This window comes from Lissotriton vulgaris, chromosome 10 (genome assembly GCF_964263255.1).
Source record: "Lissotriton vulgaris chromosome 10, aLisVul1.2, whole genome shotgun sequence".
Taxonomy (NCBI): Eukaryota; Metazoa; Chordata; class Amphibia; order Caudata; family Salamandridae; genus Lissotriton; species Lissotriton vulgaris.
In genome coordinates this window covers 787,036,683-787,058,001 of record NC_141698.1, presented here as the reverse complement: position 1 = coordinate 787,058,001, position 21,319 = coordinate 787,036,683, and the positions used below count along the sequence as shown (strand labels likewise).

At 40.1% G+C, this 21,319-nt stretch overlaps 1 protein-coding gene across 3 annotated transcripts in view; it reads right to left on the bottom strand.

Moving 5' to 3' along the window:
- Positions 1 to 2,187: 2,187 nt before the first annotated feature.
- Positions 2,188 to 21,319, bottom strand: part of CREB5 (cAMP responsive element binding protein 5) — a 1,158,307-nt gene continuing 1,139,175 nt past the window's right edge. For 2 of the 3 annotated variants that reach the window (XM_086941709.1, XM_086941710.1), the window contains 2 exons: positions 19,539 to 19,647; positions 8,818 to 10,966 (listed from right to left, as the gene is read on the bottom strand). In XM_086941709.1, coding sequence (XP_086797835.1) covers positions 10,803 to 10,966; positions 19,539 to 19,647 — 273 coding nt within the window. In that variant the 3' untranslated portion in view covers positions 8,818 to 10,802. Of the gene's footprint in view, positions 10,967 to 19,538; positions 19,648 to 21,319 lie in introns of all 3 variants that reach the window. The other variant, XM_086941711.1, reaches the window with a different exon arrangement.

Below are 21,319 nucleotides of genomic sequence, written 5' to 3'. Positions count from 1 at the left end.
AATATTTATCATCTGCTTGTGTTTCAAAATCCTCTTTTTTATTGCAAAGATCTTACTGCCCAGATATTTGTTTTCACAAGGTCATTCACTAACATTTATCTTATAATTCATATTGCAGTGAACAGTTTGAAAAGTTTGATTAGAATATTTCTCTATTGATATGCAACACAATACAGCTGTCTGTTGATACTGTTCTTGCTGTATGCTCTTGCCATACACTCCACTGAGATGACTAACCTGATCTTCCTACTATTAGTAGTCATATATAATCCTGCTTTTCAATTAAATTAGAATTTTCATTCTATATTATAACTCATACATATGTCTTGTGATGCATGGTTTTCCTTACTTTCATTAACTGTTATGAACATTTAGGGCCTAATTACGATGTTCGCCTGACAACATCAGCCTGGGACCGACTGACCTCCAGTCAGCAGTCCTGACCGCCTAATTAGGATTCCTGCATTTCCCCATGGAAGCATGCATTACGGCCATAAACCGTCCGTAATACATACTGCCCTAGGGAAATGGGTGGTGCTGTTCATCCCTGCACCTTATGGCAAGCACCTCAAGGTGCCGGTCACGAGGTGCAGGGATCAACAGGGGGCACCATAGGTGCCCCCTCGGCCCCCAGCCGGATGCTGCACACACAAGGGGGCCCTGTTGGGGGCCCCCAAACATGCTATCAGACATGGTTTCCATGTCGGACAGGCCAGCATGGAAATCATGCTGAAGCCATAAATTGTAATCCCAATGGTGGAAAGGCCCATCCTTTGGAATTACGAGTCGGTACCGACTGGCCGAAGGTCAGAATCCAGCCGGAATGACCTGCTGGTTTCCATTCCGACACGCTGATACATTATCAGCCCATCGGAATTGAAACCAACGATGGGGGTCACACAGCCTCTGACCGAAGGTCGGAGACTGTCCGACCTCCATTGTAATCGGCCCCTTAGTATTGTTTTTTGAAGTGTGAGTACCTCATTTAAATGGCAGAGTTTCTAACTAATTTATCAAAAATTAACACAACAGTAAAACAACTGCAAGAATCACAGGCCCAAATGTATTTTCCGGTACAGCCTCAGCACAAACATTTTTTTGCAACATATTGCATCAAGGAAGCATCACTGGGAGTGGATCAGTATAAACACCCACAGGATGTGTTGCAAAGCCTAGTCTAATTACCTTGCATCACAAACTAACATCTACTGAAACCATGCACAAACAAGGGAGAAAGTGTTGATTGGTCTTTAAACAAAGCATTGTATAAGTACAATGTGTATTATCACAGAGGTGAACACTGGCAGCAGGCCAATCTTTGAAGACCGGTTGCTGCACTCTGTTTTTTCTTTTACACAACACAGCAGATCAAATTTTGATACTCCACTGCATGAAATCTGGTTAAATCTGTTCCACAGAAAATAGATCTTGAGATGTTACCATTTAAAGAACTCCTCATTGTCTGTCATTCCAGATCAGTATCTTTGCTGGTATCCATAGCATCTGGAGCAGCAAAAGTCTACATTTGGAAACCATGAAATGGGGAAAAATAAGGATAGCAAGCCCACTTCTACTAGATACAGAGAACCCTCTTACATCTTCTTGAAGAAGCAAATAAAGAATCTTCTCTTATCTCTGCATCTTGCCACACCCAAATATATGGACGAGCATATGCAAAAAGAACACATAGCTAGTAGGAGTTTCTGTATCAAATGCACTCTTCATTCCAGATGTTTTAAATGTTACAATAATCTGTAAGTGAAATGGAATCAATCATTTCCTTAAAGGTAAGTGATGATACTATGTCTTCTGTTATATCTCCGATGATGTCACTATTGATGTGATTTATGAGGTTCTATACAAGTTTGCCAATTTTGATTGGAGAAATTATTGGTGAAATAATTTTGTAATAGTAATTTGAGAAAAACATAACAGGAGGGTTATGGCTTCATACCTCTTTAGCTGGTAAATAATTGAGGTTTGATAATTTCGGTCGTACACATAGCATCAACTCAACTTTTGTTTTTTTTGTGATACAGCTGAGTACTATGATTTCCTACACATTCTAAACTCGAACATTGAGGTTTTTTCAGTGGATATATTTAAATATGTAACTAAAGTGCTAAATGCAAGAATTTGCAAAAAAACTAATTGATTTCTGAAAAGTTAAAACAACTCCATCATATATTTTTCTTTTTTTACATTTGAGTGCTTTATTATACTGGAATTGCAGTGATATTAACATTTGTACAAATGCATAAAATCTTTATTCTCTTCTAATTATAGAGATGTAAAAACCTGACCTAATATAACAATCTCAATGAACTTGTTCATTTGTAACCAAACGTTTACACAATGCAAGAAAAGCTTAACAAAAACAAATTCAATAAAATAAATGCTGCAGCAAATATTTACATGTGTGTACCAAAAAATATCTTTCCTCCCACCAGGAAAAATTTTACTTTACAGAATTAAAAAAAAACATCTGTACAATGAACACAACCTCAAAATGTAAAACAAAGCACCTTTGTTACCTCCCTAGTACTACATTTAATCCACAAAGTGCCATGGTTGCATTTGGGAATACATTATGGTTCAGCTCCACATTCTGTAACAGCAAAATCCAGCAGTAACTTTGTTGCCTATGGCTTATAAATCATTCAATTATAAAGAGCTGTTGATAATTAGTAACAGGTTATTTGAGCAACAAGGTGGTCTCTGCTTTACAAATATAAATCTAGTACTTGAAATTGCATTTGCATTCTAGATGTGTGAGATGAGGCACAAATAATACAGTATTGCAGGAAACAATATGACTCTCTTAAACTTGTCTAGCCCTCCATTCACTCCCTTTATAGTGTTTATTTTGTAGTAACAGCACATGAATTAATGTTCTTGATATGTCAGATATTACAATGTTTTTCCTATTAACAAAACTGTTTCTTCAGTATACATACATCATGGTCAAATAACAGTTTGTATCAACCCCAAATGTGCAGAACCTTTTTCAGAACAACACTGATATTTTGGATTTACCTGTAAAGCCCACAACAAAGGCATTTGAGAATGGAAGACGGAAGAAGATTTACATGAGAATTTGGACTATTTCAAAGAAATGGCATAAGTTCACAAATAAAGATGGATATTCGCAAATCATATGTTGCTCTCCATGATGTTGTATATTTTTTACAATCATTTTATGTGAATAAGGTTTTTGGTGTTACACTTAAAGAACCACTGACATTTTCAGAAAAAAACTTGCAAAGTGCTCCTTTGCCTCAGCTCAATTATTATTTAATTTGTTATCCATAGCCCCCTGCTTTTTGTTCTAAATACTCATGGAAGACAAAAACTGATTCTGCTATTTCATTTCTCTTTACCTCCTTGAAGAGTCACAACACTCTATGATAAACATCATTGTCTTCAATGGCAACATTAACTGTTATCTTCAACACGTTTGACATTATGGCAGTATTACTTTTACAGGGGGCCAATTTGGGTGAAATAACAAGGCAGATGGCTGGTACTGTCACTGCAAAAAGGTTAGCCTTTAAAGTCTTACCAGCCTTTAGATGGGTGCTGACATCTTAGCTGAGTGTTTGGACTTGGGTGGGTGAGTGTAGTCCAAAGGTGTTGAATATTTCCCTGATTGAGGCAATGCTATCTTAAGAAAAGATTGGAGGTAATTTCAATGGAACTATTGCATGGTAGTTACATTAAAGTACTGATGGCAGTATGTAGCAGTACAATACAGTACACACTATAGCTCAAGATTTAATGTGTAGCTGAGCACCATTTGCAAAGTTATCCTGTATATGACAGTAGCAACATAAGTAGTACGTTTATTGCTTTTCTGTTTGTTTCCATACATTTCAGTCTTACAAAAGAGGCACTGTCTCTAAGTCTGAAGGCAATAGTATATCTTTAAGGCTTAGACTTCAAATACAATATGAATATGCTCTTCAGCTGGCATATTAGCTGCTGTAAAGTGCATTTTGATGCACTTTGCAGTTAGTCCACTGACCAATCTGACAATTTGGTTCTTAAGATGAAAAATGTGGTACATCATAGATGCTCTCTCATGTACCTAGTATAATAAAAGGCGTATATGTTATCATTATGCCACTGGAATGAATACTATAGTATGGTTCTTCAACGAATGCTACACTAACTCAAACAAATACTTATTTCAGTTTTTTTGTGTTTCCTCTCAATCTTCATATTGGACTACTGTAGGAGACAATTTGTAGAGGTGCCAAAGAGTCAGAAAACATATATGTACCGTGTACAATGATTTTACAAGAAGGAGACAATTGAAGTGCAATTTTAACATATAAATAACAAAAACAATATGTATAAGATAATTGCGAAATGTAGTTACATTGTACTAGGTAACGTTTTTACCAATGTTAATTTCTTATTGTACAGATAATGAAATATATCTCGTCTGAAGTTTCAATGGCTTCAAGCTACCAAAATTTGCAGGAAATGCATTGAGCACAAACATAAGGCAACTTAGTGCAACTCTCTATGTGAGAATACATATACTGTAGGGATTGAGAATGTAATTCTCACCTACTGAGATTGATACTGATCGTAATTGATCTAGAAAATGAATCGTTTTCCAGTTATAGTCATCATTTCCCTTTTGCTTACCTGTGATTTGTTAATAAAAATGAAACAAGTCATTAAAGATCTATTGAAAAGGAAACAATTGTTGTTCCATAATGATTCAGTTATAATACAAAAAGCAGATGCTGCTTTTCTTGACATAAAGTGTAGGCATTTCTATATAATAGACCTAAGCAATTAATTCCATCTTGGATGGATATTGGGTGTTAGAGACCCTAAAACTTTAGCACAAACATACAAAGTCACCCCTGTTTTCTTGCATAAAGAACTAAAAAATGTTATTGCAAAACTAAGAACAGAAGTTAAAAATATTCTACATATGAATACTGTAGTAGATGGAATGTGAATGTTAATAAATCATTGTTTTAATAAATATGTTAGAAAATGTAATCGAACTGTGAAGAATTCCTGTTGACTTATTATTTTGGTCCAAAATACACTTATCTTTGTAGACTCACTTTTATAAATCTTAAAAGACTCATTTAACTTAAAAGAATAGTGATTGACTACTAGAGATCTCAAATTGATCTAGGACATGGTTTTAACGTGTAATGGTTGCACTTAGAAGAACAAAACCTGCAGATGTGCATCTTACTTAACATGCCCAGCTCGACAACAAGCTATGAACTATTTTTGCATTGGTGACAAGTTAATTTAGATAATAAGGAAGCTGTAAATTTAAGTAATACAATCTGAAATCACAGAGGAACATACTAGAAAGGCGTGATTGTACAAATATTTCTAATTGAATACATGTTGTTAGTCAGTGTGGTATTAATTCCAGTTTTAAAATAAGTCGGAAAGACACTCCATTCTATGTCCATCCTGAACCTCCAGAAAAGGTCTTTGTTCCTGTTACACTGTGTTTTCAAGCCTTGACTTTAGTTTTTGGGATCAGTTTGAGACTGCCTGGTTTGGGGCAGGATTGGATTTCAGAGGATACATTATAATTTTGTTAAAAATGAAAACATGACTTCATAATAGTACAGAATATTTAACCACTTCATCGAAAGCATGTCCTTTGACTGCAAAAGAAATTCTTTTCTGAGTAAATACAGCTCGAGGAGATAACATATCACAGCGTTTTAAGCGGAGAACAGCAGTTTCAAGCAACTTCTGGCTCTTAACTTCTAACATGATGCTCTACTCTGGAACAAAACAAATGAATCAACAAAACAAACATCAGCATTTTGATTGTTTAGGAAAGTATCAAACCAATGCCATGTTTCTTGCATCGTTTGCCAGAATGGAACCCTTTAATGCTGGTATAACAAGTAGCAACAATCTATTTCTCTCCTCTAGTTGCATCTATAAATGTTAATGATAGACACAAGAGAAAAACATTTCAGTTGGGCCACCTTCAGGGGCAGTGCTTGCATCTTTATTTGATGCATTATTGCCCATATTACCCATCAGGTGGAGTGGAATCTCTGTAGGGAGAATACCACTCTGCCTGATTCCAAGTTTTATCCAATGCTGAGCTGCACGTGTTGAAACTAAACACTTTTCCCTGGACATTTTCCACCTGCTTAAAGAAGGTAGAAAATATCAGCTAAAAAAAAGTAGATTAGGGAAACACATGTAATAAAGGACCTAGTATTTCCAGATTAACTATGTTGTTCCACATTACGGGACTGTAAACGTGTGATACCTCTCACTACCTCTAATTACAGAGCATCTTGGAATGAAGGCCTTATTGGGAGATTCATTTATTGCACACAGTGCCATAGCTTCAGGTTGGTTTGGTTTAGGTTTGGCGGCAGTTGAATTTGTTTGCATTCGTGTACAGCCTTGTTTATACATACACATTGCCATTGTTTCACAAATTGCTGACTGTGTACATGCAAGCTAAAAAGAGGGCTTATTTCCCATAGAAAGAAGATCATAACCTGGATTAAATAAATGTCTCAGCTCTGCAGACCACACCATCAGCTTATGTAATTTTAGCTCAATCAATGGACAGATAAAGCTTGGTCTAATAAAACCATGAATCAAGATGTTTTTCATGGAATCTCTTTGGAAAGAGTGAAATGCATAGGTGATATCTCTTTCTTGTGTTGATTATTAGAAAGTATCAGAGCTGAGGAATTCAGGAAGAGCTTGTCTTTGCCAAAAAGTATTGATTCTTTTGGCATTCAAATTTCAATTTGTTTAAATGTTGTGTACTAATAAAGAACTCCGGTTCCTTTTAAGAATCAGACTTTTCAGGCCTTTGATAGACTGAAAGGAAGACTAAAAACACAGAAATAACATTTGAATGCCACTGGTTACACCAACAAAATACTGTTCATGGGGATATTTGCATATAAATGTGGTTAAGGCTAAAGCTGGTCACAGCAGAACGTTAACAATTACTTGTTTGATGTCTTAATAGTGCAGCTTTACATCACTGCTTATGACAGTTGTGAGTGTGCAGACCATTGTTGGTAAAACTGAGAACCAGAAAAGGGGGAGGCTATCTCAACGCATCTGAGTTCTAACCACTGGCTTCAAGGCTGCATACAAATAGATGTTGCAGCTATATTGAATGAGATATTTTGACAGCAAACTCGAAACAACTCTCCATACAGTTACGCAATATCTTCAGGTTAGCTTACCAAAGAAGATTTTTGTGGTTTTGATATACCTTGGGTGCATTTTGTACATGAACTTTAAGACGGAATCAAAAAAGAAATGCCTACATATTCATGTGGGATAAAGGGCCTCATAAATGTGCATGTACATTTCTTTTGGCTTCGATTCACAAAGGGAGGTACAGGATGTGAGGACGGTTCGTGCTCTGGTATTAGCTGGCCATCCCTCATTGCATTTAACGTCAAGGACTGTGTACTTGCTGCTCTTGTAGGCATTGGCACACATGACCAATGTAATTTTAGGCTCAGGGATCTGCTGGTGCTGACATGCTCCCACCCATCCCTACATGAGCTAGGGAATGTATTAAGCTGCACAGGTCATAAAGCCCAAGAATGTTAACACCATCAATTGCTTACCCCTAATTTAGTGGTAAGACTATAATTAGGAATTCTGTTGCTTATGCTTTACTCAAACTGTAGAGTACAAAAGACTGAAAGATGACAGGGCAAATGTCTATACCATGTCAGCATTGCACACTCACTTGGCCACAGTTTTGTCCCAAACTGGGCTGCCTAAGCGCAAATGATTGCACACCCTGCATAGATAATTGCCTTCCTCTGTCAGTGGGATCCAGCGACATTAACATTGCCACACCCCAGACCTTCCCCTCCTACAAACACTAGGTACTCAGGATTTTACACAACGTTTACGTATATTACATAATTGCAAAGTACTTAGCACATAAGCCAGTTCCCTTTGCGAATGTGAGAATGTGCAAATTGGTTCTTTAACTTCCCTGTCTTCGAGCAGAGGAAGAAGAAGTTTTTAGATCTAGCACTGACCTCTTGCAATTTCAATGCATGTCAACGCGGAGAAGCGGCTGAGCTTACCTCAACGTCACTAACAGCTATAAATATAGCCCAATATTATAAACAGGATACTGCTAATTATGCCTAAACAGTCGGGCCATTATATGAAAGCCGATCGGCTAACGTATATGGCTGGATTGACTAATTAGCATAAAAAACAGACGCTTGAATAACACCATGCATGTTCAGTGCCTCCCTCTGTCTGTCAAGGTGCTGTGGTGCCCATGCCCAGAGAAGCTGTTTGTGACTGGTGATTTTAGCTTCAGTTGAAAGTGAGGAACACACTTCAAAAGTCAAAGAAAAAAAAGAAATGTCAAAACGAATTTGATTTTCCTCTTTGGTCTTTTATCACACTGTCTGTCTATTTACATTATATTGACACATTTAAGTCTCCATGGAAAACGCAGACTATTAGTCTTTGGACTAAATAGAAACCCTGAACTATTTTGCATATAAAAATGTGCCAACTTTTTGGGCAGTTAATTTGTATATCTCAAATGAGCTAATTTCAAGACTGACAAACCCGACAAACCGAGGACTTGCGACGTCCTTGCGTGACACAAGTCATCACAAGCACTTAACTGGGATTTAAAAAGCCATGGAAGGGGTGATTCGCACCAGCTTGCGTGGCTTTTTAAGAAACAAAGAAAAAAGTGCCCACCAAAGCGCATTGCGCTGGCTTGCGTTAGCATGCGTTACCTTGTCCCAGGGTGTCGTTCCATGGACGTTCCTCTCATCGATCACATTCCGAGACTTACAGACCCTTGCAAACCCGGAAATGTGTCAAAACGGTGCGCCCCTCAGACCCAGGCGTAAGGAAGAGAAATATCTTGATATCTCCTTGTTATTCTGTGTTTCATGCATTTTGCACAAAGTAAGAGGAAAATGTCTTTCAGAATTGTTTTTGTGCAGGAAGGTGTCCCTTCGGGCCCCAAAACATTCCAGTTCGTAATGCGGGCACCCTTGCAGCATGACGCAAGGGTGCCAGTGGTAATGCTAGGCTGCACACACAGCGCCAGAGCAAGCATAGAGCAAGAGTGCACCATCTATATCTGTAGTAGCTATGCTGCATTTCTGCTCTCTCCCTTTCACGCAACGCCGCACAGCAAGTTCCCTTGTTGCCATGCGTTGCGTGAAAGATTGGTAAATCTGGGCCTTTGAAGATATGGAGGTAAAAAAAATATTTTAATTTTTAATTTCCAGGAGAATAGCACAGTGTCGTTTCTGACCACAAAATATCTTCTAGAAAAAAAACACCTATATTTGTACTTTGCATCCCTTGCATTTTAGTTATTATTCGGAAAATAATGCACAGTGGAGAACTCTTCAATGATCGCAGCAAAATTCTTTGGGAATACTGACAGAATTTTGATATCCCCTATTCCATGACGAAAGAGCTTAGGTCTGACAAAAGTGCTTTTAGCCACCTGGTGGCAATTAATTGACAAACGTAACATGAATAGTGACCACTATGTTTTATAGAGCTGCTTTGACAGCTGCATTACTGGGAAACATACATGTCTTAAAAGACAAAACGCAACAACTCGATAACATTTAAAAGTGATGTGACAAGCAACATTTGGTTTGGTACATTTGCATAGCAACAGGTTTCAGTGATTTTGTTTGCAAGGCACTTCTGCAGGCAGCAAAACATCAGGTAATCTTCGGCTTCAGAGTTCTAGGCGCTGCTGTCTCGCAATGGAGATGGTGAAGCGGCCACACTTGATTTAAACGTCATTTGGATATTAAACAATAGTCGGCTGTGACTGAGAAGGAATAACGTTAACAAATGTATTTTAATGCAGTGACGTCAGGCTGACACTCCTCTTTGAGCAGCATCACAAAGTTTGTAATTAGCTTTTTTTCTGTAGTGTCTGGTTGTATTTTTATCATTGTTGTCTAACAGTTAAATAACCTCAGACATGGGAAAATAGGCTATGTGCCCTCTATCAAATGAGGCTTCGCGAATGAACCTATGTCTAGGAAAGTGAATTGGGTTGGGCTGACGCTATTAGCCACTCAGAGCACAAATTCAGTGTGGTAAGATGGTACGTTAACCCATAGACCAGCACTCCAGATCAAAGGTCATCACACCATTAGCAAAAGTCTGGTCAGAATCCAATGTGGGCTGTGAAGCTAATACAAACCATAAGTGATCACAACACAATATCACCATTTTTACCTTGTCTTGCATCCAAGGTAAGTAACACTGAACACATCTTTGTTCTGGCAGATGAATGCTTCGCCAACACAAATGTTTTTTTTTCAAATTCCGGCATGGTGAAACCCCAACACATAGGCTGTTCACATCAGATGAGGGAATACTCTTGTTTTAAGTGACGAGGACCCACTGAATTCGTATTTAATACTTTAAATGCCCAAAAGATTTGAACTTGCAGTTCAACTCAACTCCATATTGAAGGCATCCGTCGGGGCTGGTGAGAATGAAACCACGGCTATGTACAGTAACAGTTCAATTTACAACCAAGAAACTGGTACCAGATCAAAGAAAGCACCACAAGCGATTCCCAAGCTGCTATGATATTAATTGCATAACTCCCTTTTTGTAGCTAAGTAAAAAAAGACCTTCTTAATAACTATAAAAAACGAAAGCCAAGTCTTTCAAGAGCTCGAGAGTCTTCCAGGAAAGAGTTCTTGGTGTAAAAGTCCCTGGTAAAGGGCTGACTAGGCCACCATTGTCTCAAAGGCAGTTCCTGGTGAGCACTTTTAAAGAATAGCATTCATGTCCGTTCTGTGACTGCCCAGCTGGCTGAGGGTGGAGCTTCCCACCACGTCGCTAACAGAAGAGGAGGTTGTGATGGTGTTATGCTGGATGACTTGCTGTTGAGAACAGGTAGGTACAGGGCTTCCAGCAGGGCTGCTCTCAGGACCTGGTGAAAAAAATGCACAGGGAAAATTAAATCTACAGTATGTCTCAATAAAGAAAATTAATGCATGACAGTGCTTACATGGAAAATCTGGATGCAGCAGCTACAGCATTAGACAAGTTTGCTTAAGTCCCATTAGGGTTAAAAATTTTGGAACTAGAATGTAGCCATTTTGCACATATGATGATCTATGTAATTGAAGAGCAGTTACAGTTTGGGTTCAGTGCAGTCCAAGCTGGAACAAGTTAAAACATAGGAACTTTGAAAAGTCAGAAACCAATAATTCTCCTAAAAATTAAACTGCAGCTCAGCATTTTGCTAATGAGCAAGGATTTGAACACATACATCTACTAAAACATTGGCCCTTATAACGATGTTGGGAGGATGTTTCGGATTGGGAACCGGCTGACCTCAGTTTGGCGGTTCCGACTAAGTCATTTGGATGTGACCACACACAGTGAGGTCCGAAACATCCATTTTCCTATGGGAGCTTGTGCGGTGGGCGGAAAATGCCCGCAGCATAAGCTTCAATAGAAAAATGGATGTTTCCAATCATCCCTGGACCGTATGGCAGACGTTTAGGGGGGCACCATAGGGTCCCCCCAGGGCTAAATGCGGAGGGCCAGGGTGAAGGGGCCCTTCTAGGGGCCCCCAAAGTCAGTTTCTGACAGCCAATCCATGTCGGAAAGGCCGACATGGATTGGCCAGCGGAAATCAACATCATAATCCCAACAGCGGAAACGCCGCCCTTATTGGATTATGAGGTTTTTCTGACTCACTGACGGGCTCCTTGAGCCTGTCGGAAGCGGGTCGAATTCCTCTGCCAGTTTAACCTCTGATTTCCATCATCATAATACAACAGTCAGACTTTAAACCTACGATGTCTGTCTGAAAGCCTCCGATCAATGGTCGGAGGCGTTCTGACCAACATCGTAACCAGGGCCTAAACGCAAAAAAAGCCAATCTGTTAATGGGAGCTCACCACTCCAACTAGCAAACCATGGTTTCTAAGTGTGTTGATATAAACATGCGACATGGTATCCTAGCCCAAAATCAGGTCTATGCATAAGCCTAATGTACATCCATGTTCACATAAGAACGACTTTTGTAGGTTCTTGTATTAGCCTCACTGTCAAGCGCGTAGTGGTGAAGGATTCAAATTGGAAGCCAGGTAGCAAAACATAATTGCTTCAGTCATGGCTAATTTTAGACAAGGTTCTTACAGACGTGGTTTGCACTACGGGTTGGCGGAACTCACGGAATTTGACTCAGTGGAATTCCACAGAGTTCCAAAAAACTCCACAAGATTCCACAGAGTTTAGTCAATGGGCGGAAATAGACACATTGCACCGATCGAGCTGTGATTTAGCACTATGAGTATGTTCTGCACTGAAAAATCAGCACCAACTGTACCACTCTGTGTGCCTGAAGGCACAGCTATTCAAGTTGATTTTGCTGGCACTCGAGGAAATGTTCTACTCATGGAGCAGCCTTCTGACCACGAACAGTCACAACTCGCCGTGACTGCCCGCGTTGGAAATATTTCACCAGATGTTCTCCTAGCAATCAAAAATCATGCTAGGGGACACCAATCCTCGCTCGTGCTCACCAACTTATGAGTTTGTCGAGTGCGCAAAAAAAAAAAGTAACGCAGAGTCACCAAAATTCCACCAATTCCGCATACAGAATGGAATATTTTCCCGACCACAATTCTGCGCTATATATTAAGCAATATTACGTATCTGCCTAGAAAAGCATTTCCGAAGAGGCACCTGATAACAAAGCCATCAGCAAAGAAACACCTAATTGCCGAAAAAAATGTTCAAATTTGGGCCCATTGCCAAGGTAGGAGATTTGAAATATGCCTCTCAGTTAGGGCACTATAAATCATCGCAAACGCATTGAAAGCAAAATCAAGCGTATGGGTTTAAAATATGTTAAGTCACACACACAGATATCAAACAGGCAACATAAGACATACCATGCAGCCCAACTAAAATTTGATAGATACAACATGTCTAGTTTGGGCAAATGAAAGCTATGTGAGACGTACTGCGTGGGGCTCATAGAGGCCTGTGGGATCATCATTCTGCCAAGGAGCCTTCAAACCTTCAATCCCTTGAAGTGTGTGCTGAAGAGTCAGTGGCAGAAGAGGCCTATATTGGGTTCTTTTACCCACAAAAGTGTATAGAAAGGGTGGCAAGTCCTGTTCATGGGCTTGAGGTAGGGGCCTGATGCTGGGGTTTTGATTGCCCCATAGTCTTTTCTTTTATCTATTGGACCCTTCTATTTGCATCTGGAAGCTTAGACTTGCCTACTGGCCCTCAAAACCATCAGATAGCTTGGAAGTGTCACTTAATTTACACCGAGTCACATTCAGCCAGGCATTAAAAGGGCATCAACTTATCATCAATGATCATCTTCTGATGCCGAGGGACCCATAGGTGCTAATTACATCATCTCAGGCGGATCCAACTTCCAGTTGTTATAGACCCCCAGCCAACTTGGATCATATCAAGCTGGATGTCGGGCAACCATAGGCTAGACATCGGGTAGCCTACAAAATGCTTAGCTAGTCCTTAGCCAACCTCAGCTGCAGTGACGTAGCTAGCCACTTTGCTGCCCATGGAGGTCTCTGCCTTTTCTGCCCCGCGGCTGCATTGAAGAGAGGGGGAGGGGGAGGGAGCATCCGCCTGAAAACTCATGCCGCCCAGGGTGGACCGCCCTCCTCCCCACCCCCCTTTGCTATGCCACTGCTCAGTTGGCTCTCAAAAGTCGACTATTAGACCAAACCTTTTGGCCTCCAAAAGCCCTCAACTAAATTCTATGCCCACTATGGCAGCATCCAGCTCCTCTCTAATGTCTTCCTTATGGACATGGTAAATGGCATGACCCCTTAATAATATGTAATGTGCGAGGCAAAAAGGCGCATTTGTATAGTTAAACTAATAATGAACCGATATATGTCACACAATACAAATTGAATTTCGATTTAATGGGATAAGTACCCAATCCAACAGCATTCTTTTTTATCAATATCTTGAGAATCAAAGTTGAATTTAGCACTGGAAGATTTCAAACATATGCCAAGCAGAATAAATGAAGATGCTTATGTTTATGGATGTGTTTGCGTGTGTGTATATTTGATTGTAACAAATGAAGTTGTTCATGTTTTTGTTGGTCTTTTTTCTATTTTTTATGGAGCTTAAAGAACAACACTATCATATTTTAGTTATTTCTATGGCCTATTAGTGAAATGACATTGCACCTTGCCTCTAAATTTCTTCGGATGGCCTGATGGCTTGATGATTCTGGTTGCCAGGTGCAGGGCCAGCTTTAGAACTGGTGGCACCCTGTGCGACAATGTTTGGTGGCGCCCACCTCCCATTGGCTGCCTCCACCACAGATTCCCTCACCACCAGCCTTTAACAATGCCGAAGTCTCCATAACCACTCTCTCTCTCTCTGGTGCACATATAGTACTCTCTCTCAGATGCACATATCGCGCCACTCATACCAGTGTAGGATGTCAGCACGCTTTGCATCACACACACATTACAGAGACAATCAACCATACATTTGTAAATCAGTATATAGGAAATGTTACATACAACAGAGGACTGCAAGGTGTAAGAGTCCCATGTCAGCAAAACTGGCAGGTAGTATAGTTTAATAGTGATTGGTCCAGAGAAGCATAAACTCAGAATCTAAAAAGAAACACCATATTTGGGGGTTCTCTTTAGATTTCTACCCAAATGATTCCTTTTTGCAATATTAATCTCTGCTCAAATCTATACTGTGCAGCCTGCATGCAGTTCTTTGACAAAAGTTAACAGCTGTGTATTAGAAATGTAACTTATACATTGTAAGTAAGAAATTGATGTCTCTTTTAAAAGCAGTAACCCACTGACCTATTTACATTCAATGCACTTTGTAATCTGCACAGTACTTGTTTTTTGCAACAGGCATAATAACTAACCCTGGGCGTAGTTCGTATAGTAGCGCTACGCGTAGGTACGCGAAGTGCACTTTGCACTACGCAAGCTACGCGAACTGCGTAGTGCACTGAGCAAAATGCTGTTCGCACTGATTGCACAGTGCCGGATGCTTGTCCGCACTGTGCAGTCATTGCAAACCGCATCATGCACAGTGCAAGCAGTCGTTTTCTGCCGCTCGAGTAGATTTGTACTCGTGTGGCAGCTTTCTCAACGCGGACTGGTAGTTTGTCATCGCGAGCGGTCGCGAGCATATGCGACCACTCGCATATGCGACCACTCGCAATGAGAATCCTGACCTCCCCGCATTGAGAATCTTGCTGGGAGGTTTATTTTCCATGCTTGCAATCGGCAACTTGATGTTGCTGATCGCGAAGGAGGAGCAAGTCTCACAGGGATGTTATTTTGCTCGCTCGCGGACACCATCTTGACGTTGAGGGCCGCGAGCAAGCAAAAAATGCCTGCTACGCGTTTTTGCACTGTGCTACGTGCAATTCTCATAGCGCGTAGTTGCGCAAACTACGCGAGCGTAGCGTAGTCCTATGCCCAGGGTTAGTATTAACCATCTGTCCTACTATAGTGAGTCAAAACCCCAATTAAACAAAACTCCGATCTCTCTTCAGGAGGACCTTTAATCACAGGAGTTAGACTGACATTTATTTAATTGAATGGAAATTGCTGGAGGAAAGGACCGCGGCAGCAGATGCTTTAAAATAATAATAAACTTGCAAACATGGCGCCCCCGGAAGTCAGCACCCGGTGCGGTGGCACCGGTCACACCGCCCTTGAGCCGGGCCTGGCCAGGTGTAAGAATGCCGCAGTACTGTCATTGATATTTGAACACTTGAAAAAAACTATACTAAAATACGTAAGAGGCATAGGCCATGAGATACATCAGTGGAAACACTCTACTTGGGTGCCACAAATAGGTTGAAGTGAGGTGGTTGTATGTGATTTCATAGAAAAACTATTGAATTAAACAAACTATTTCATAGGTGATGGGCAACTGTTAAAGTAGGGGGGGCTTAAATCCTTTTGATTAACTCCTTTAGTGCTTCGAACGTCCAACGGTCGTTGCGTACACTACCTCGCTAGTGCTGCGCACGACCGTTGGACGTCCGAATCCCGTTAGCGCAATCGAACGTCCGCACTGGGGCGGAATGTTCGACGCGCTAAACGGGTTAACTGCGAAAGTGAAACCAGTGATCACAGTATTTGAGAACTATTAGCCAATTGACTACCACCACAGAACATATGATGCAAAACAGCAGACTCTATATGTATTGTTCTTAATAGACTGTGGTGCAAGTTAGCACCACACAGGCAGTTCATGGTGACCGAGGCTGAATTGGGTTATCAGAAACAATTAGTAACAAATAATTGCATCATATCTCTTATTTTGTATCATGCATACAGACGTTAATACCAATCATATCCAGCTGCTCTCTGAAACAACATTCCATCAACAAGAGAATCATAGCATTACATCAGTGGAGTCATAATTAGGGGTATACAAAGCTTGGTCCACAATTTACCACAGAAATGTGCTAGTGCAGGGAGACGCTACATAATGGGATGCTAGTTGTGGAAATACTTCACAAAACAAAGGGGTGTCAAAAAAAGAACCCTCTTTCGAATGCATATTTTCTTCCACAAAGGAATTGGAAAAAAATATATGCACATTCATGGCTTAGAATGCCATTGCACGGGTGCATAGATTTAAGACCAGTTGGCGGGATTATGAAGCTGGAGGTTTTATGGACAAGACTGCTAGAAATTGTCACTTTCACACCAACTCTGGAATCAGGAAAAAACGGAAAGACTAGTCCTCATTAGGATTACGGACACAGATTAATTTCGATTGGCCTTTGTGAAAGAAAAACTTTGACAATTTACACAGTTTTTATTTACCCTATCGCTTTATGTAGATCAAATATGACTACAGTTTTCAAATGATTACCTTACCCAAGCAAATAATTACATGAAAGTAGTTGGTGTGGTTTCAGAGGATAATCAATGTTATAGATAGAGGCATATAACGTATGGGTCAGATTTAGAGAGAGAGAGAGAGAGACATAAATCTACAAGTGCAATTCTGGTCAATGACCTGCACAACTGCAGATTTAGGACCTTCTGGAAATCACTAAACTTAAAGTTAAGCTGGGAAACTTGTGAGACTTATAGCTTTCCAGGCGTAATCCTGGACAATTTTTTTTTCTCGCTTTGGTGGAACCATTCCCCCAATTTGTATGCATGTGGGGAAACCATTTTCAACTGTGCAGAAACCCCTTGTCCTACACTCCCAAAAATATTGTGTGTATTCCACCCTCTTTCCATCCTGGAAATGGGCTTCCTCCTCCCCTTCAGGAGTAAATCTCTGAAGAATTCCAGTGTGTGTGAGGGACTCGACTTTTAGAGTATCCACAATGGTGATCCCAAACATTCCAGGAAGATAGACCTTGGAATAACCACTTCCAACTCTGCTCGTGTGTAATGTTACACAGACATTGGGTGAAATGCAGTGCATTACAAACATCATTTGTGGCCCTAAGGCTTGTAAACAGCATGCAGTTGTAAATCCAGCCATTTGTGTAAAGTCAGTCACACTTGAAAGCACACTTGGCTTTGTGTATTAGACCCCGTGTGTTCATGGTGTGGCGAAGCTAATATGTATTGTGCAGCTAACAATCACCAATCTGCTTTTTTCAAAGGAGACAATTAGTGTGTGGTAACAATACTTATAAACCCATCAGAGAACCAAATACACAGAAAATTGGGGCCTCCTTGCCCATAAAGTAGCTAAACCTTTAAAAGAAAACTCAACTTACCCGAAACGTGGCAGCATTTGAGTAGTTGTACTCACCCTGTATAAAATGGAAAATGCCACTTTTAACTTATTATTTTTAAAACTCTTTAAGCAGCTTCTCTGCAATAGTTCTCTCTGTCCTGTTAGCAAGCTTCTCAAATATTAAATCATCAAGGGAGCGACTCCATCATGGCCAAATGGCATCACTGTCACAAATGTCATAGTTAGCGGACTACTGGCAATGGAATAACTTATCATGATTATTTAGAGTGATGTCAGAGTACAATGTGGGATATGCTATAATGTTACAGCCAGCACCTGTTGATCAGTTGTCACAGTTAGTGCTTGTTCATCAGTGCCCACAGCTAGGACTTGTTGGTGAATGCTGATTGATTTGGTTGATAAAAAACTACAACTGTGAGTTTGAGGAGCGATCAAGTAGTACATAGCATCCACAAGCTGCAAATTAAAATCTGATTTTAAGGGCCCTTTTTCCTCCTTTACTCCTCTGTGCAGCCTGAGAGTCATTTGCATAATCCGTGTGCTGCTCAACAACACCACTGGCAAAAAGGTGATGAAAAACAAGTCAGCAGTTGTAGGTGTGTCACACTTGAGGCAGAGATATTTCTTCAGAGATGCTTTGAGTACAATCCCCAGGTACTGCAATTGGTCTTAAAGTGCAGGGAAGGGTCATGGGCCTCTCATGAACTGGTATTGTAAATCTTATATGTTTTGAAGAGTGTGCACCCTCAATATGGCCCCCAGAATATCAGTGTGAAACAACGAGCAAAACAAATCACAAAATATATTGAAAGGTAAGTCTAGATTTCCTATACCTAACTCTACATATATGTACCTACAGAGTACATATATCTTCAAGGTGCATAGTTGTAAAGTTAGGAATACCAAATCTATACTTCCCTATATGCATTTATCTTTCAAGATTTTGTCCCTCGATATTCTCTCCTCGATATTCTTGTACCACGATATTCTGGGGGTCGATATTCAGTGATACAACCTGTTTCAAGCACATCAAAAAGGAATCTCTTTTTGTGATACCCTTATGCCAATATGGACGCTTCCCAGGGAGCAGAGAAGCTGATTAAAGAATTTCAAGCATTTGATCCAAGCAAAATATCATTTTATACAGCTTGAACTACTCTGTTGAAAAAAACGCACCCGAATGCAAGTGAGGCCAGTGCAGTTTGCCAAATTGTTAAAACCTAATACAAACATGTAAACTCTCATGTCTTTCAAAAATATGTGGGATCATGCTCCATTAAAAAATATATTTATAACATTTTCTACTGGTTGCTTATGACAAAAGAGATTAATTTTATCATGAAGCAAATTTCCTTAAATGTCCGCAGAAAATATTACACCACTCAGCAGAATATGACTATTTTTATATATTCTGTCTAGTGGTCCCCATGGTAGTTTGCTCTTGTGTGAAACATTCTACAATTGAAGACTATGTAAGCCAATAAACAGCCCCTGGCAGCTTTCGAGGATCTTTTTATGTGATGATTTGAGCAATGCTGTATCTGAAGTAGAACCGTGATGGTAGGAGATAGTATACACATTAGCACCACTACCACTCTATGTGGACAGACTGTCCCCCCTACAACGCTACACCCTAGACAACAAATAACAAGGAATGTAGCCTTCAACTTATCCCAAACCTCTTTTCAGAACTACATAACGCAATGCACATGAAGATGCCCTGCCATTGTGCTTTTCGTCTCTGGTAGCATTTGTGCATTTATGATACTTACTTAGATATCCCTGTGACTCTTTTTGCATGTTTGTGATGGGACAGTCTTTATGCGTTAATAGCAACTGTTTCAGCTGTGAAACCTCATTTTTCAACATGGAAACTTCATTCTGTAAAAAGAAAAGAGACTTTCAGTCAACATGCTCTACAAACAACCATCACTCTTATAGATGAGCTTATCAAGCCAATGTGAAAATCTGATAGTATCATTGTACCCAACATCAATCCATCATTTACTTGATGGGCTGTAAGCAAATAATGTGTAAGTAAAGCTTTGACAAAATGTTATGTGCCTGAGATAGAGTACATGTCATATCATGAATGTGAAATCCAGCAGTGGTGCAAGGAGTATGAATACTGCCACATGCAAAAAAAATGCATTTTTGCCTTTGGCGTGCCCTCTCCTTCCAGTAAAAGGGCCATATTTGCCATTGTAATTTGGAGACCACAACTGCAGTGTCGAACTCCGTATACTTGCATTCTACTAGTCTGTTGGTTGGTAAGTGATAAAGGTAGTAGTATCTTGCCATGGTCTGACTTTAAATCATGAACAATATCTTTAATGGCTTGTTCTTTTAATAAACATGATTGGCCTTGCCACAGCCTGTAAGTATGTATAAAAGAAGCGCAATGTGACAGCTTCTCTATATCTTTTAGTAAAGGGAAGGAATTAAGCCATAGTAAAACACTGGAATGTTGAGCGCTCCATTGAAGACAATAGAGTAGCTCTGAGCTTCCAATGGCTGAAGTCCGGAGCACCAACATTTCAATCTTTGTTTTTCACAGCAACAGCTTTGAACATAGGTGTAGTAATAATCCACGCTTGAGGTAAGAAGAAACGTCTTTATTTGTAGTAAGCATAAACTGTACCCTCAGCTTGCGAGTGCCCAAGTTGTCTCACAGAGGCCCCAACATTCTACAGCTGCCTTCACCTGAAGGTGCTAAGGGTGAACCAAAGGGCAGCCTTAAGCGGGGGTGGCGGAGTGTACCAAGTGGGGAGATTATAACAATAGGCCTCACAAAGCCTTTGTATTACTAATTAGAACAATCTGGACTGATGGGGCAGAATGTTCTAATAGCCTAATAGCCCGCCGTAGCTGGGCTTTACCAGCCTTTAAAGGACCACTCCCTTATTAAAAGCCCTCTCCTTCGGCTCTGGCCTTTAATGCTGGAGCAGGCCTTTAATGGCCGGTATAGATAGGCTATATTAATTCAGCACCCAATTGACAAGCAGCAGAATCAGATAGCTACTCTATCAATGTCATGCCATGCTCTACTAATGTTATTTGAGGAAATTCTATGGCTAGACATGAACATTGTGTCATGGTTGCCTGGCTTCTTACTTATATGAGGGTTTTCTTGATTCTGATGTTGCCTGTCATGATTCCTATCAACAGGAGGCATTCATAGGATATCAAGAAAGATCCCAATTTCATTATGGAAAGGCCAATTACAAACAGGTAGTTTAAGATACCTGTTCACCTCTTAATGGACTCTTGTCTGAGCCACTCTTCATCCGGGTGATGATAGGAACGAAAACCCTGACTACTATGCCACCTAACATTGTGTTCTTAGGTGTGGCTCATACCCATGACATGTTCACTGAGTGAAATGGTCAAAGATGAATAGTATTAAAAAATGAGTACTTAAAAGATAGTGAACATATCTTTCGCCTACATGTAAGGTAACAAAGAAGAAATCTCACACAAGATTAGAGTTGCCCAAAAAAACATTCACTAGACATGTGTTCAATTATTTATTACGGTTGTGCTATGTGTGTTT